The sequence below is a fragment of the Oryzias latipes genome, chromosome 11 (assembly GCF_002234675.1).
Source record: "Oryzias latipes chromosome 11, ASM223467v1".
NCBI lineage: Eukaryota > Metazoa > Chordata > Actinopteri > Beloniformes > Adrianichthyidae > Oryzias > Oryzias latipes.
The window spans coordinates 16,319,348-16,335,999 of record NC_019869.2 but is presented as its reverse complement, the minus strand read 5'-3'; the positions used below and the strand labels follow the sequence as shown (position 1 = coordinate 16,335,999).

The 16,652-nt window shown below is 38.5% G+C and overlaps 1 protein-coding gene across 3 annotated transcripts in view; it reads right to left on the bottom strand.

The window, feature by feature from the left end:
• Positions 1–16,652, bottom strand: part of LOC101156103 (poliovirus receptor) — a 340,329-nt gene that overhangs the window by 191,267 nt on the left and 132,410 nt on the right. For all 3 annotated transcript variants that reach the window (XM_011481006.3, XM_011481008.3, XM_011481007.3), the window contains exon 2: positions 223–332. In XM_011481006.3, coding sequence (XP_011479308.1) covers positions 223–332 — 110 coding nt within the window. The remainder of the gene's footprint in view (positions 1–222; positions 333–16,652) is intronic.

Here is a 16,652-nt window from a genome sequence, read left to right as displayed (position 1 = left end):
TTGATTGTTCAAATGCAGTTGAACAAAAAAATGAATACCTGACATTGACATATTATGTACTACAGCTTTTACTTTATTAATTTGATATTTTATTCTTTAATATGAACCAAATAAAACTCTCCCCTTCACTTAAATTCCTCCTAAAATGGACTCTTCTTGTAATCTCCAGAGCAGTCAACCTTTGGAGCTGAGCTAAGGCTGCTAACGGCTTCATCATCTAACCTGTGTGAGCTTTGTGCTTCCTCCATTGATGAACTGGCAGCGAAGAGTAACCGACTCTGTGGGATATGCCTCCACCTCCACCTCGACTTGGACTTTCTGAGCGATGATGCCTGTAGAAAAAAAAATACACAACAAAGAGATAAAGTTTAGCTATAAATCTACAGAATGACTGTAAAATAACTGTTGTGACGTGATTAAAAAAAAGGCAAATAAAAGTTTGATAACTGAGAAGAGGAGTTTCTTTTCAACTGAAGAATAGGAATCGAAATGGTCCGTTTGTAGGAAGAAGCCCTCAGGCACACTCTTTCTCAGAACCTTTCTTATGGTGAAACGAGTCTGCAGGGAAAACCCTGGCACGATGCTCCCCTCCTGGAACCATTCTGCATCGCAGCTGCACAGCTTCTTTTGATTTGTTTGTAATTTAGTGAAGGGCCCCTGAAGCTTGGCCCTTAAGTTTGAAAAGTACAATTAGGCAAGCGGTTTAGTGAAAACTAAACAGAAGGGTTGCTTCCTCTTTTAAGTTTGAACAGAGATGAAGGGGCCAAGCAGTGTCTGAGCGCCGCACACTACCTGTTGGCTCGCAGTCTGCTGACTTTGAATTGAACAAGTGATGCGGGTTTTCTCAGAAATCTTTCACCGGAGGCAGAAATCATGAGTTCCAAGAGTTCTTTTCAAGCAGCAATTTCTGCTTTAAGCCTTCAGAAGGAAAAATAACACTACTGTGATAGCCTCTTCCTTTAATGAAACAAATTCTGGGTTGCTACCAGTCAGTCTGCCAGAAAGAAAAGTTCTGCTGGAGAATTGGGCTTCCACTGAAATACTTACAAAAATAACTTTGATATTTCTGACAGAACGTTCTGAGAGCATCATGAATTACAGGAAAAGATCCGTTTTTGCTTTGGTCTATACATCTATACACAGTGAAATGTGTTTTTATTTTCTTCTCTACAGTTTCAGGCAATGGGAAACAACCAAATCAGTTTATCATGTAAATAAATGCCTCTGATTTAGAGGCAAACAAAATATTTATTTATCATTAAATACACCCAACAGTCTATCCATGGAATTTAGGAGGGTATTCATCCAGAAAGTAATCATTAAATCCTTTGTAAACATTTTAGAGCTACATTTTAGGTAAAAAGGTAAAAACATTTGGTTATGGACTGCAGAATTATCAGATCTAAAGTAAAAAATACCAAACCACTTTTAAAACTTAAAAACACTCAGGTGGACTTCTGTGGCTTCACACTACAAAAACAAAATATCACCAAGTATTTTTTTCTAGGAGTTTGTGGTTTAAAGTTTTTTTTATACGTATTTGATTTCATTCAATTTTTATTTTGTTTATATCAAGAACAATATAACAAGAAGTTGAACAGATATACTTAACTCATCTCAGAAATAAAGAAATGTACTGTTAAAAAAAAAAGAAAATTTAAACATTACATTAAACATAAAAAAATGTTAGAAGATGCCATGCTCTTGTGTAATTAATCATAATCATAAATCCATATGTCCACATCTTAATTTTACCATCAAAACAAGTTGCTTTATTTGATCCGCTCATCATTTCCTTCTGAAGTTCCACACTGTAACATGAAAAGATGCTGAGGTCCCTCATAACAAAACCAGAAACATAAACCCTTGTCTCTTTGTTCAGAATTCTTCAAATTTTGATAACATGGTTTTTTCAGGCATTTTCTTCTGCTCAGAATAGATGTCTCATGTTGTGTGAATGTTTTTAGATTAAAAAAATAATAAACTTGTAATGCGTGTAATCTCGACTGTGAAAAATAAAATTGTATGAGGCAGAAAAACAAAAGAAACACAGAGGAGGCAAAACTGAGAACTTGTAATCCTTTCTCAGAGCATTTTGGTCCAAATCCAGCAACTCAATGTGTTTGGCAGAATCCACAAACAATCATGAGAGGAAAAGTGTAATTTCTTTTGTAGACTCTTTGATTGCATAAGGCTTGGAACTAAATCACTTTGTCACAATAAGCATCCATGTCAAAGCTCTTGATGTTCAGTTTAGTCACTCCAATTCTCAGAAAGATGTGCTTTTGTTTTTCCCATCTCTACTTCCGCCTGCTCTGCACTCATACAGAGATCCACACCCTTGTCATTAACCCCCCGCTGACCTGGGAGCAAATCCGACTATGGTCTTTTCTCCTCCACCTCCCCTCTCAGCTATAGCTTCTGTGCCTGGAAAGATAAAATTCTTGAGGGGAGTCAGACTTTTACTCTCCCTACAAGAAAAGGGGATAAGCACTCACTAGCCACCATCTAGCCCCGGGTGGCTCCACTGAAAAAGCCTCTTAGTGTGTGAGGGATTGATTAGGACAATAAGTTACATGCTGCTGCATGGAGGTGAATGGGCTGGGAGGGATTTAGCCTGAAAATCAGCTGTGAAACAGTCACACAACAGTGTGAGAGCTGCCTGTTTGTAGAACGGTGGCGAGCGTGCAACCACGTGAACGCAAATGAGAAGAATGTTGTCTTCTTTTCCTCATGAAGGAATATGTATGCTTAACAGCACGCCTGCATGTGATTACCCTACTGTGCATTGGATTGCATGAATAAATCTGAGCTTTGCATTGTAATGTGAGCATATGTATGCCGAATCAATCACTGAGCCACGGTGGTTAACCCGAGGGAGACAATGAGCTATCAAAAAAAGGTACACATTTCCATATTGACACACGCACACACACAAATGTTAACTAACTAGTTTTTAGCAACTCTCAGAACTGCAAAGAACACGAGTTTATGTGAGATTATTCCCTTTTCTGACATGTCTCTTCTCCCTCTTTCCGCTAATTAAAAACTTCAACACACAAATCCTGAAATGAAAACGCACACAAACTCTGAAACTGAGATCACACACGCACTCATATTAATCAGACGAAAGTAATAAAAGCAGAGACGAAAAGAAAAAGAAAAACTGAAAACGAGTTCAGATTTAAAAAAAGGGTTTTGAGATGAAAAGAGCTTAGAAGTAAAAAGTAAAAACATGAAAAAAAATACATGTGAAATGGAGAAATGCAAAAGAATTGAATAACAGAAGATTTAGGCAAAGTGAAGGGTAAAGACTAAAAAAGAAAGCCTTCAGGCAATTAAGCAGCAGGGGCAAACTGTAGGAGGGAACAAAAAGAACAGGAAGCAGAAGTCTGTTCAAAAGGGTACAAGAAGGGAAAGGAAGACTTTGCAGGAGTGAAAGGAGGAGAGCAAACAGCAGCAGGTTTCATCAGAGATGATTCATTTCCTATGAAGCCGACTCCCGAAGGCCCACAGACACTGAACTGACTGACTCAGCAGGCCAGATTAACCCTCGTATTATGTTGAAAAAAAATCACCTTGATTATGTTGTGGGTCATTTTGACCCATACTGTGTAAATCCACTCAAAACAATAAAAAAAAACAGGTTAAACTGATATCAACTTTATTTTAGAATATTTCAACATTTAGGAAAGAGACAAACAATACTTTTTTTCATCCCAACACTATATTTAATATTTTTTTCCTTCTTCACAAACACTTTTTTTTAATTTAACTTTTCACATTTTCTGAAATTTTCATTATTCAGTATCTTCAATGTTCTCCACATGAAGGACAGAATGTAACTGTGTGCTTTCTGCAGATGTAATTCTTGCATTTTACACAAGAGGTACTTGTTTTACTGTCATCTTGGGAGTGACAGACCTGGCATATTTTTCGTTTCTTTACATCTGTATCCACTGGATCCATTGCAGACTGGTTGGATGGCCTGAACTTGATCTTTTCAATGACAGCTGCAGCTGCTGGTGATCGAGCTGGCCTGGCTCGCCTCTGGATCTTGGGAGTGATGAGTGCTTTGCCGAATTCCTCCAGGAAAAGCCGACGTCGGTACAATTTGCCGGCATTCCATTCCTGGTTGATTTCAGACCACCGGACATAGGCATTGTAGGCAGACACGTCCATAATATTGAAGAAAATTGCCATGGGCCAACGAGCAGTCTTGCGCTGGCAGCTGTATGTTGCTGTGACTTTGTCCAGATTGTCAACTCGTCCCTTGGTGGAGTTGTAGTCCAGGATCATTTGTGGCTTCATGTCATCTCTTGTGCTCAGAGATGCATCTGTGTGCATTGTACTCATTACAAGAACATTCTTGTTTCTCTTCGGACAGTGTGAAACAACTGTTGCTTTTTCAGTGAAAGCAAATATTGAGGAATGCATAGGTCTCCCCTGTATCTTGAGAATTTCACTGGGAAGTTCTGGCTTATTCTTCTGACTGTTCCCAACATAGTCAGCTTCCTCATCTGAAGTTCTTCCCCAAGGCGGTAGGATGTAACGAAGTTGTCACATTTGATGTTATGACCTTGCAGCCCTTCACTCATTTCAAGCACCACACGCTGAAATGAGTGAAGAGAAGAACTTCTTCAGCTGCAAATCTTCTGGAGCTCATTTTTGCTGTTTCTCAAAGAGATGACACGAGAACAGTGACAAGGACAAGGGAGAGAAAGCTCCTCCCCTACACACAGCTGGGTCTCTGAGTCTGAACATCTATTCAGAGACAGTCAAAATATAAATAATTTAGCAATCAAAATAAAGTACATCAAAGAGACATGTTTATTTCAGATCTGGACAGCTACTTGCCCACATCAAAGTGTCTGGGTCAAAATGACCCGCAACATCATCTTTGTAAACAAACTGTGCACAGACATTCCACGACACATCACAGTATCCAGATTTTACACACAAGTGCACGACCCTAGATGAGGAAAAGTCACCAACTTTCATGAAGAAAAAAAAAGGATAACCAGTTCTTTGGTCAAACCAAAAACTGAAATGGGTCAAATTGACCCTTAACATAATATGAGGGTTAAGGAAAGGGTGACACGGTGTCCTTCTGTGCTGTGCAGACCTAACACCTGCTCTGTGCTGGGCATGTCTGAGGGCTGAGACTTCATCACCACTTCATGTTTTTGCTTTAAAACGAAATAAGACTCAGAAAATTGTGTTTTGCTTTTACACAATTTTCAGAACTATGTGGTGAATGAAGGGAACAAATAGACAAAAAAAATGTGGAGTTTCCTTTTTGTGACCAAAAATGCTCCCGATCCTCAGTCTTTTGTCTGTCCTACTGTCACTTGAGTGTTTTGTTGCAGTTTGATTGTGTTTCAGAGTTTTGTGATTTTTAGTTTAGGTTTGGCAAGAAGGAAAAAAAAAACCTTTCAGAAAATACTAACTGAAACTTCTCAATATTAGTTTAGATGTGGAGCTGGAGCCTGTTGTGATGCTCTTACAGAAACATTTAAAAAGATCAGTAAGATCTATGCCAACAGTTCATTTTCATTGCGTACTAGGTGTGTGCAAATTCTGCTACGTTTTTGAGTGTGTGGCTGAAGTGACATTTTTGCTCACAGGCACAGAATAAACCAATGAGGTCCCTGCAGTCCAGGACTGCGTCAAGACATAAATACAGAAAGGCCCTCAGGTAAGGACGAGGTTTGAAGAGGATTTTTCTCAACAACTTAAGCAATTGACGTAATTTCGATCGAATTCCTAATTACAACCAAAAAAAAATGGGCTTTTTGTTGCACACGAGTAGAAAGATAGGGAATACATTTTGTGACATTTAGAATGGAAAACCAATAATTGGGATCAACCTGCATCATATCAACATCCCTACATTGTTATTAAATGATAATTTAAACTCCAGCAGAAAGAAATGATGATACAAATACTGGAGAATTTTTAAATTGAATGACTGGAATCACTTTCACGATCTCCTAAGGCCTCCTGTCAGGCGGTTGATAAAGCAATGAAGGGAGAAGTATTGGTGGTAAGACTTTTACTTTCATTTGAGGTTTTATGGGAAATGGAAACAAGATTTAGAGACAATTGCAGTAATGGGTTGCATACAAGAACACTTTTTTTTTACCAAGAAATGGCTGAAGGCAGAGGATGGTGTGGATGAGAAGGAGTGATGTGAAAGATAAAAACCAAGAGAAAATGACCTTTTCATCCTGACTGCAACTGCAAAGGTTTAATTTAATCTAAAAAGACTGCAGGCAACACATGGAATATCAGGAGCTGCATCAAAGTTTGCAAGACAGGTACACAGAAGTGACACCTCATACGTTTTTTTTATTATTATTAACATAAAAAAGCAACTTTTAAATTCCTATAGCTATATTTTTATATAAAAATAAACTTCCCCTCATTTATCCTGTGACTGACAAACATAAAACCTTTGCAAATGCAAAACACAGACAAGGGGACATAAAATATTAATAAGGTCATGCATTTTGAATGTGAAGCTGATGGGATATAATGAAACAAGTTGTTTTTATCTTAAGGTTTTTAGGTAAACAATGGGTTGTGCTTTTCTTTTTATTGTATGATTTATTAATTTGTATTTCCCACAGTCGTTTTCTGTGTTCCTGTTTAGTGGAAGATGATTGCCTGAGATAAGTGGCTTTATCACCATGTTGGCCTTTGAATCAGATGTCAGAAATAATCATATTTTATAATAAGGTTTGTTTGTTTGTTTGTTTTTTTCTCTGGGAGGCATGGTAAAGATATGCACATGCTGTTGTTGGGGAAATTGGTGCACCTCGACAAACCTCCATCTATCCGGCGGTTTCCATTAAAGGCTCGCAACCTCTGCGATGCTACCTCTTCGTCTGCACACCGGAGCATCACGGCTTGTAATGGCCAGTCAAAAAGGGGAGGCGTACATAAACGGTCACACTCCACCTTCGCTCCCGATGCTCCGGAGAAATGAATCACAGTTAATTGACATTTAGAAGCTTGTGGCATTTGCCTGTTTGCGCCCCACTTCCCCCATGCAAGCAGGCATGCAGTGTAAACAGGAGGAATGCGCTGAAGGGATGCCCACTCATCCGCATTAACGTCCAAATCACATCCTAATAGAAGGCAATGAAGCACAGCTGTTTTGTTTGGAGTTGTTTCTCTTTTTTTTCGTCAGCTGTCATGATGTCAGTCGTGTCAAGCCATTTTCTGGCTGATCGTCAGCAGCTGTCAAATACTGAAAGGCAGCAAAAGAGATGCATCTGAAAAGCTCAAACTAGAATTGATGCATGAATGATTTTTGCGTCATCAAACAGGCCAAGACATAACTTACAAACAACAACAACTCAGCATCATCGTGATCTAAACAGTGGAGTATTTTGCTTTTACAAACGGCAGCCTATGAATTCTAAAGTCTATCAGTCCAGTGTATGTCAAAACGAATTTTTTAAACATTCTAAAGCGTAACATGGAATTTTAGCCCTTTTTATTAGCTTCTCTTCTCTCTCATGCTACGTACACACCGGCCTCGGCAATACGCGTCCAGGCGACCGCTCCCAATGAAAAGTCAATAGAAATGCACATATACACGGGTACAAAACTCTCACGTTCACGTGTCACTACCATCAAATGGAAGTACCATCCATTTGAAAGTTGATCATGAAGCACAAATTAAAATTGCAGTTTATGCCCAGCCGGAATGTTATGACACCAAGACTTGTATATACATGAAGAGAGCTGTGAAAGAAAAAGTCTGGAGCAGGATTTATGAGATTTTCACCACTTTGATATTTCACACCAAGCCTCTTGCAGGTGGTGAGCATGCACTAGTTAAATGTAGAAGAAAAAGCTAGCTTCCTGCTCGACCAGTGTGAACACAGTACACGTTTAGCATGTTCTTGAACATGTGTCACATGCCTGGTGTGAATGTGGTATTTGAATGAAGTTACTCTTTTCTGATGTTTATGTTTGCATACATTTATTACAAACATAACGATGGATACATTCTTTATGGGCTCAAAACCCAACAATCCAAAACAAACTGCAAAATTCTTGATACAAATGGAGAAATGAAAGCAATCCCAAACTCCACCTTGGTATAACTCTTGGAAACGTGCTGGTTTTTCATTTTTCCACTAGAGGGTAAAATTACAATCCTATGGTTGCTAAAAGTAAATCAGTTCCACCTGTCTTGGGGAAAAAAGGATTTTATTTTTGTTCATCTGTGTGTTTATTCAGTTGTAGAACACCTTGCTAAGAAGAACCTGCAGATAAGTGCAGCAGCGTTCCACTCACTTCACCGCACGCCTGTGCTCCAGCTTTCATCAGTCAGGTATGCCTGCAGCCTCGAGGACCACGGAGCATCTTTAGTCAGCTGTCAGGAATGTTGAGCATTCAAGCTTAAACTAGGCTCAAGGCTATCAATATACAGCAAGTTTGCTGCTAACAAGAGATGGAAACGATTTGTAGAATCTATGTAGCGACTGTTTCAGCTGCTGCTCCCCGGCACAGTGAAGCGGGCGACAGCGCTGATTCTGATGGAAGCTGTTTTTAGCAGGAGACCAAACGCAGACAGAGATGAAGAGGAAGAAAGATGGGGCAATGAATTTAGCTAATTTGATCCACTTTGTCTTACAGCAAACTGTTGCAGGTGGCATGTGAGAGCGCCATCTACTGGATAGTCATGGTAACCAAAAAAGGTAGGTCTATCAATTAATGTTCCCACTGCCAGTCAACAGCTGCATTGGTAGGCACACCACGCCAACCTTTTATTACACTCTTTTGTTGTGTGACTTTGGTCAATAATGTAGAATGACTTTAGATTTGTCAGCTGTACATCCATGATGTGACTCCACTATTCTGGACTATCTTTCTAATGTATGAGAATTAATAAAATCCCTTTGAATTGATCCTGACCAAGGAGACGCTGAGTGTAGTAACCCGTTATCACGCACCAGAAACCAGTCTGAGATGATCCAGGCTTTATGACTTAGTGACCTGTCAAGCTGGCAGTACTCAGCAACAGATGGACACGCTATTATCACAAAAGACTAGAAAAAATCTGTAACAAAGCAGAACTACACTGTGGCAAATGAACCATGCCAACAGAATACCAAAAAGCCAAACAAAACTCCAAACCATCACTCCACCAGCAGGATTTTCAACCACTTACAGATGGTTGGATGAATTCAGGATGATTTTTCTCTGATGACATTTACACGTTTTGACTAAAATAAATGTTTTCAATTCTCCATTTGTTAGATCTTTATATCTTATGTTTACAGTTGGACACCAGGAAGGATTTCTTGCCCAAAGACATTTGTTGTATAAAGTATCTGTTGATACTTAAGGTAAATAAACTAAACATCATCTCGATTTAATTTGAAATAAAGTTTGTGTCTGAGTCATGCTTTTGTGAGTTAGCCTATAATTTGTCCAATTATATTCATAATAATTAGTTGTTTTCACCAGTTGTTGTTTGTTAAATGTTAGCTGAAGTGCAGCATCTCTGTACTACAGTAATGTATAAGCATGAAAATAAAAACGAATTTAAAACAGTGTCTCCAGGGATATTTTAAATGCTTCAAATGCATCCTTAGATGAGTAAATGTGATTGGAAAAATATGATTATCAAGAAAGGAACACATTTAGTCTAGCTGCCTGCAGGCTCTCCGTTGTTGGGAAGAAAAACTAAGTACCGGTCAAGTTAATGATTTAAAAGGTACGTTTTCCCATATTCCCATATGTTTCTGTCTCGCCCCAATGTTAGAAAGATATTCTTCAGATTATGACCTGAATCTTGGGCTACAATATACTAAAGACAAGCATATTTTTTATGTGGGTAATATATCAAAAAGTTCTTACCCGCTTGCAAGAAAACAGGCACAAGACAATGGTTCAAGACAGACTCACCAACACAGCAGGAATAGGAGAAAATTGTAAAGGAAATATTTAAAAATGGAATTACTGAATCAGACAATAAAGTCTTGGCATCAGCCTATTACAGGCAGGTATTGTTTGACAGTTTATGTAAAACAGTGATATTACTAGCCTAGTTGTGTTAATACCAACTCAACCATGTTGATCTGTGCAATAATTCTGGGGTTATGCAAGAGGTCATGTTATCTCAGTTAATGACAAATATTGATTTTCGTCACTTTCAGATGCAGTAACCTTTAGATGGGAAATCAGTTTAACCTTTTAAGCATTTATCTAGTTCTTGTTCTCGCTGTTAATAGTGGAAGTAGGAGCTTTGATGCTCTGATGCACTCCACGCAAAATCTATTCTTTGAACGATCAAACACTCATTAAATTTTCACATAAAAAAAAGAGAAAAAAAAGATGAAGATTCTTCAGAGCTGACATGAATAGAAAGACAGTTATGTGGGATGGCTGATGTGGAGTGTCTGTCTCATTTACTGCACACTGGGGAGCAGAATCACCGGTAATTGGCATTCGACAACTCCTAATAACATTTTGCACTTGCTACCTAGTAACAGGACACTGATCAAAACTGTGCTGAACGATGAGGAAGAGGAGGATGTCTGTCACAAGGACACATTTAGTTTATTAAAAAAAAAAAAAAAGTCGGCTAAAACCTCTTTAAAGAACTCTTTATTCAGATAAAAATTATATATTAAATCAAATGGAGGTTTCAGACTCAAAATTACAAACCCGCAAATTATTAACATGAAGGAGAATGAATTAAAAAAAGATGTTGCTTTGAGACAGTGTAAACAAAGAAATAAACAATTAAGATAAACATTGAAGGCCACCAAGATTAAATAAATCAACATGGAAAGACCACAAGTGAAAGCTTCTAAACATTCTTATCTTGAGAATATCCTACATCACTAAATATGAAAATAAACCCCTTGTCAGCAGATCCTAATGGGTGCTTTTGGAACTTGAGTTTTGGCATCACCAGCAAAACATTAAAAGCTATATCCCTTTTTCTTAGTGCAACAGAGCTAAAGCCATCTCTGAAACTCACAGACACATTCCGTCTCACTTTTTTTTTTCTACTTCATGGAGTAAAAAAAAAGATGAGTGCATAGATTTTGTGCACAAAAATGGAAACGTCACAGTCGGAGGCATCCTCAGAAGTCTCTGCAAATGTTTGATTGTGACTTTGTTGATAAATGATCTGTGTGATAAGTCCCCCACTGTCATTTTGAAATGCCTTTTTCTACGTTATCACCGCTGCGATAAAGTAAAGAGATTCGAAAAATGCAACAGTCTGATGATAAGACGGAGCGCTGGACACGTCCAGGCAGGTGATAACTCAGGTGTCCGACATGCAGGCATGAACAAAGCGGCAGTTGGATTAGTGTTGGAGGTGGTTTTCAGTCAAATATGCTCCCACTTTGTACTTTCTCATTTTGTTTCTGAAACATGAGTCTTTTTTTTCTTCTTTTCTTTTTATGTAGAAGAGGTTGTAGGAGGTTGACGCCTCACCAAAGTGACTACAAAATTTCTGCTTGTGTGCACATGAGAGACGTTCCAAATTCATGCAGGAACTGACTTAAATGAGTCCCAGTAGACTGATTTTTTGGACGTTTTGATATTGGTGTTCAGCGTGATTGCATCATTGAGAATGTCTTTAACTTATCCTATCATGTTGCTGTGACAGAGGATACGCAGCAGTTGCATAAGACCAGCAGGGTCAGAATCAAAGAAATGAAAATGCAATAATAAAAAACGGTCAAACATGAAAAAATAGGTTGATCGTCAGTTTTTCCTAGAGAGAAGAAAACACCAACCAGGCAATAATAGTGACACATACATAATAGAATAATAGACACATAATAGTGCTTTTGTAAAACCTGCAGCTATGTTCACACTAGGCATGTGTCAAACACGGATTCTTGAACACGTTTTTAACATAGGGTCTTCACACTTCACTACCCGATACTAGATCATGTCTGCCGCTGCAAATCTCATAAATCTTGCTCCAGGCTTTGTCTTTCACAGCTCTATTCCGATATGTAAAAGACTTAGATGTTGTATAATGCCCGCAAGGCACAAAGCTCACTTGATAATTTCTCCCCCATGATACATTTTCAAAAAGATGGCACTTCTGTGAATTAAGGGGGACAGCATCGATTCGCCACCAATCCAACCTGGTTTTTTAACCTTCAATGGGCAGCTTGAAAACAAACGTAAAAACTTGCATATCTAAGCGTGAATGCAGCGGTTTTGAAGCCTGATACATGCGTATACATAGACTTTTCATTGGAAGTTGCCACTTGAAAATACGTTGTTGAGGGCGATGTGAACGAAGTGAACGAAGCATAAAGATGGAAATCCTTTAATAACCATATTTGGAGGTTGAGAACATCAAGCTAGACGCTCAGTTGATATTTTTCTCAATGTGGCACCAAATACTTATTTATCCATGAGGGTACAACAACTTTCTTCCCCCTCTTCCTATAAACTTAAATCTTAACAAAATCTTGACCAACTTTATTTCCTCTTTGGAAGTAAATGTATGGAAAAAGTGAAGCGTGTGCCGTGACTGAGTCATCAGCTCACAAAAACCGGCACTTTTTGCTAAATTTTCTGTTAATGGGCAGCTTGCAGCTCAAATAATTGGCATGTTTTCGCTGTGGGTGGCTTCTGTGTGTTACCCTCATTTCAGCTGACAACCCATTAACTCCAGTTATGGTGTTTTTTCTTTTTACTTTAACAGCAAGTTAAGAGGCGCATAATCCTCTGCAGGCTGTGAGTTTAAGGAAGCCTTTCAAAGGTACTTCTTGCAAAGCAAAGTGCACAGTGGACAGGAAGTCTGCCGGTATCAATTTCTGAAAAGCTAGCAGTTTACAAATGCATTTGCCTGCTTAAGTACAGAATTATTACAAATCTGCAGCTGCTGTGTGCAAACAGTTTGAGTCTAGCAGAAAGGCCAAAGGACCCGTCAGGATTATCTGACACCAAAAGGCTGCTGCCTTATCATCTTTAATCAAGATCTTGCTCCTTTTCAAGACAGAGAGAAACCCTGACTGCGCTCATCACTGAAGTCTTCAATGCTCCACAAAGGCCTTTTGTTATCATAATGAGTCGGTGAGAAATACAGTATTTTGTGACACTGATGGAACTGCAGGGCTGCTTGTACGTCGCTTTGAGCCACAGCCTGAACAGATGTGTCATCTGCAAGAAAACAACCATCGCAAAAGAGCTACAACAGAGGCGGTTTCCTGTCAGCTTAATGTGTTATTTTTATGTGAACAATACTTAGAGGTGGCATAGATGTGGGTGTCCACATTCTTGTGCCCAACAGGCGGCCAGAGTTTGTCACATCCTAGAATAAATAATCTATGTGAAGGCTGTTTTCTGACTGCGGCTGATAGCTGTTTTCACTTCACCAATACAAATTCAGAGGGAAACTCCTCCAGAACAGGCGCTCTCATGTGGTCATACTTCAGGGACGCAGCAGAGGAAATGGTGACATGAAACAAACCTGCACTTCCCTGTGTGCAGGCACAACCGAAACATATGTATGAGGAAAAGAAACACAACTTTTTTTGTGTGTTTTTTTAGGTGAAAACAGTTCTCTGACATTGCGTGTCTTCTTAGTTTTCTTTTTTCCGCAGAGCTTTGCACAAAAGCCTTTAAGGCTAAATCACAGGAACATTAACTGAATACAGTATTATATTGTAAATTATTTGAAACTCTAATAGTGTTTTAAAAAATGTACTTTTTGGAGCTAAATTAAATCTCTTTTTGAAATCTTGCAGATTTGGCCCAGTAATTTATCCAAGCAGGTGTGTTTCTTAAATTTTATATTTTTTTTGTAAACAGAAAATATTTCAAAGAAGCAAAAGAAAAGTTTAAAGTGTAAAAATGGAAGTTTTAAACATTTCTTAAAATAATATATTTGAGCTCCTACATCAGGGTTTTCCAAAGAGGAAAATTTCCTTTTGGCATAGCATGGAAAGGCGTGGATTTTGGCTGAGGTCAGGGCTTTGACGGCCCAGATCACAATACAGAGGTGTAGCAAATCATTTGAGGCTCAAGATTTCATATTAAAAATATTGTTTTTGTGATGAAAAGTCGAGGGGAACTGTTTTTGCTTGAGGGCTCCCCCCCCCCCCCATTTAAAACTAAGGAAGCTGCTGATATATTAGTCAGGTTCAGGAAACCTCAAATGCAAAAGTCAGACTTTCATCTTTGTGTTTTTGCCTTTTTTATGTACAAATATTGAAGATGGCATTCTGGTCATATCCTCTAAAGACCAAAGCTACTTTCCAGCTCACACAGGGGCCCAACAGAAGTGCTCAGGTAAAAAAACAGCAAGTTAAATATTTCAGTGTACAGGGTTCTGAGGCTATGAGCAACATACAAACACTGAGAGAGGGCTGGGTTTTCAAAACAATGTACTGATTGACCCAGGGGAGAACACTGCCTCTACCTATTACAGGGAAGGCGACGTTCTACATCATTTACCTTCATGACATCCTCATAAATCTGTCATCCTGAATCCATTGTTGATGGCTGTTCATGCATGTTTCTTTTTCATGCCCTTATTTTGCTGATCGTAGACTTTCCTCTCATCCCATCGATCCTAATCTAATGTTTCTCCAGAAATGTACACGCTCAGTTTGCTTCTGTGATCACAGGCCAGTGAAAATTTCATCAAAAGGGATTATAAAAGAAAACAAGGAACAGATGATGAAGACGAAAACGTTTTAGCCTCAAAAGAATGAAATCTTGACTCAATTTTTGTAGAATAGTTGGGGAAAAATTGTCTCAAAAGTGAAATACATGCATGTTCAATAAAGCTGGTAGATGGGGAATAAAACCTGCATGATCTGGGCTCGCCTAATATGGACTGTCTAAAACTTTTATCTGATGCATTTACTGGTTTTATTTAATTAAAAATGCACATATTTCAAAATAAACCTACCCGCCATGTCCCTGTCAAAACCAGTTTTGTTTTGTTATATATTTAGTTTTTTTTTTTTAAACAAATCTTATTTAATGATACTCTTTTTATAAAAAGCAGTCCCCTGACTATGCTGTGCTTCAAAGGAAGTTTTAATGCAAGGCAGACTTCTCTGCAGCTTGATGAAAACGCAAAATAATGCGGGTGCATATCAACTGAATCCATAAATACACATCACAGATAACAGCAAAGGGAACTTTAATTAGCAATAGCAGGATGAAGCACTTTAAAGCAAAACAAATCTCCCACCGACTCTAAAAAAAAAAAAAAAAAAAAAAAAAAAAATTGATTTTTGGTTTCATGATTTTCCAAAAGGGTGTGTGACTCACTCCTGCGCTGGCTGAGACAGACGGGTGGATTCCAACATTGAAGGTGGATTTGGCTCGTTTTATTTCAAAGCGACGTGGGTCCATTTTAACAAGGGCTCCTCACTAAAACACTAAGAAGAGTGTAATGTGGCCAGCCAGGCACTGAGCCCTAATTACTGATACTATCTGCCAGAAAGAGAGGCAAGTGGCAAATAACAGGAGTCCAAAGCCAAACACAGACGGACACCGGAAGATCAGGACAGGAATACCACTGTTAGATTTCACTTCCTACAACGAGACACAGACTTCTAGTGGAGGCGGTGAGGAACTCAAGATGCGGAAAAATAAATATATATACATCATGTCTAATTAGCAGTTCTAACGTACCGAGAAATTCTTGGAGATCCATCAAGTGTTTAGGAAATCTAAATAAAGAGCTCAGACATAAACAACATGTATTTCTATGTCAGAATAGGAACAATCCATTAGATCAATTTTTTTTAAAAGATCCATTCCATTTGAAATCATGTTTTTGGTGATTTAAACATGTTCTTGTGGTATTTTTTCTCATGGAGGACATGTATTTTAAAAATAAATAAAATAAAACTGTGTTTTTGAGTATTTCTGTATTCAAATCATTGTGAAGAAAGAATTGGTAAAATGCTGTTTGAAAAAAACTTTTGTGTAGAAAATACAACAAGCAGGCCACAAGCTCCCTGCTCCGCTGCATTCTGATGCATCCACTTGCAAACAAATAGATCCATGGATGTCTTCATTTTCCCCGTCTGACCTGGGATCTGGATCAAAACTGGACGGCTGGATAGCTCCAGTATTGCTTACCATTTTTGTTGCACCGGTAAAGTTAGGTTGGGGTTGTAAGGGTCTGTAAGGTAGTGGGAAAGCGTGTGAATATAGCAGTGAATTTCTATTGAACTACTGCAGCTCTGCAGAAACTATGTCCTATAAAATTACAGATTTGTTCAATTTGGGCTAAAAACATCACAATCTTCATTCAAAGACCACTGGGAATAATTTTTAAATAGATCAAAAGATGATTGGAGTGGGACTTCAAGTAACCGATCTTTAAATCCTACATTTTAGAATTGGCTGAAAGCATTTGAACGGTCTTCTTGTGTGAACACACAATGAAAGGTCAGCACTCACAGAAATTCTGTTAGACAACAGAGAACTGAAAAACAGGTGTTTTCCTTCACAGACTGGTTTTCTCATAAGAATCTTTTACCAGCACCATCAATCGTCATAAGAGGCGTGTGGCATTCAACACACATGCTGCTGAGATGAGTCTGATAATTAATTTGACGAGTATTACTTGCTAATAAGCCTGACATTTGTCATTGTCAAAGTGTGTCTCCACCTAAACT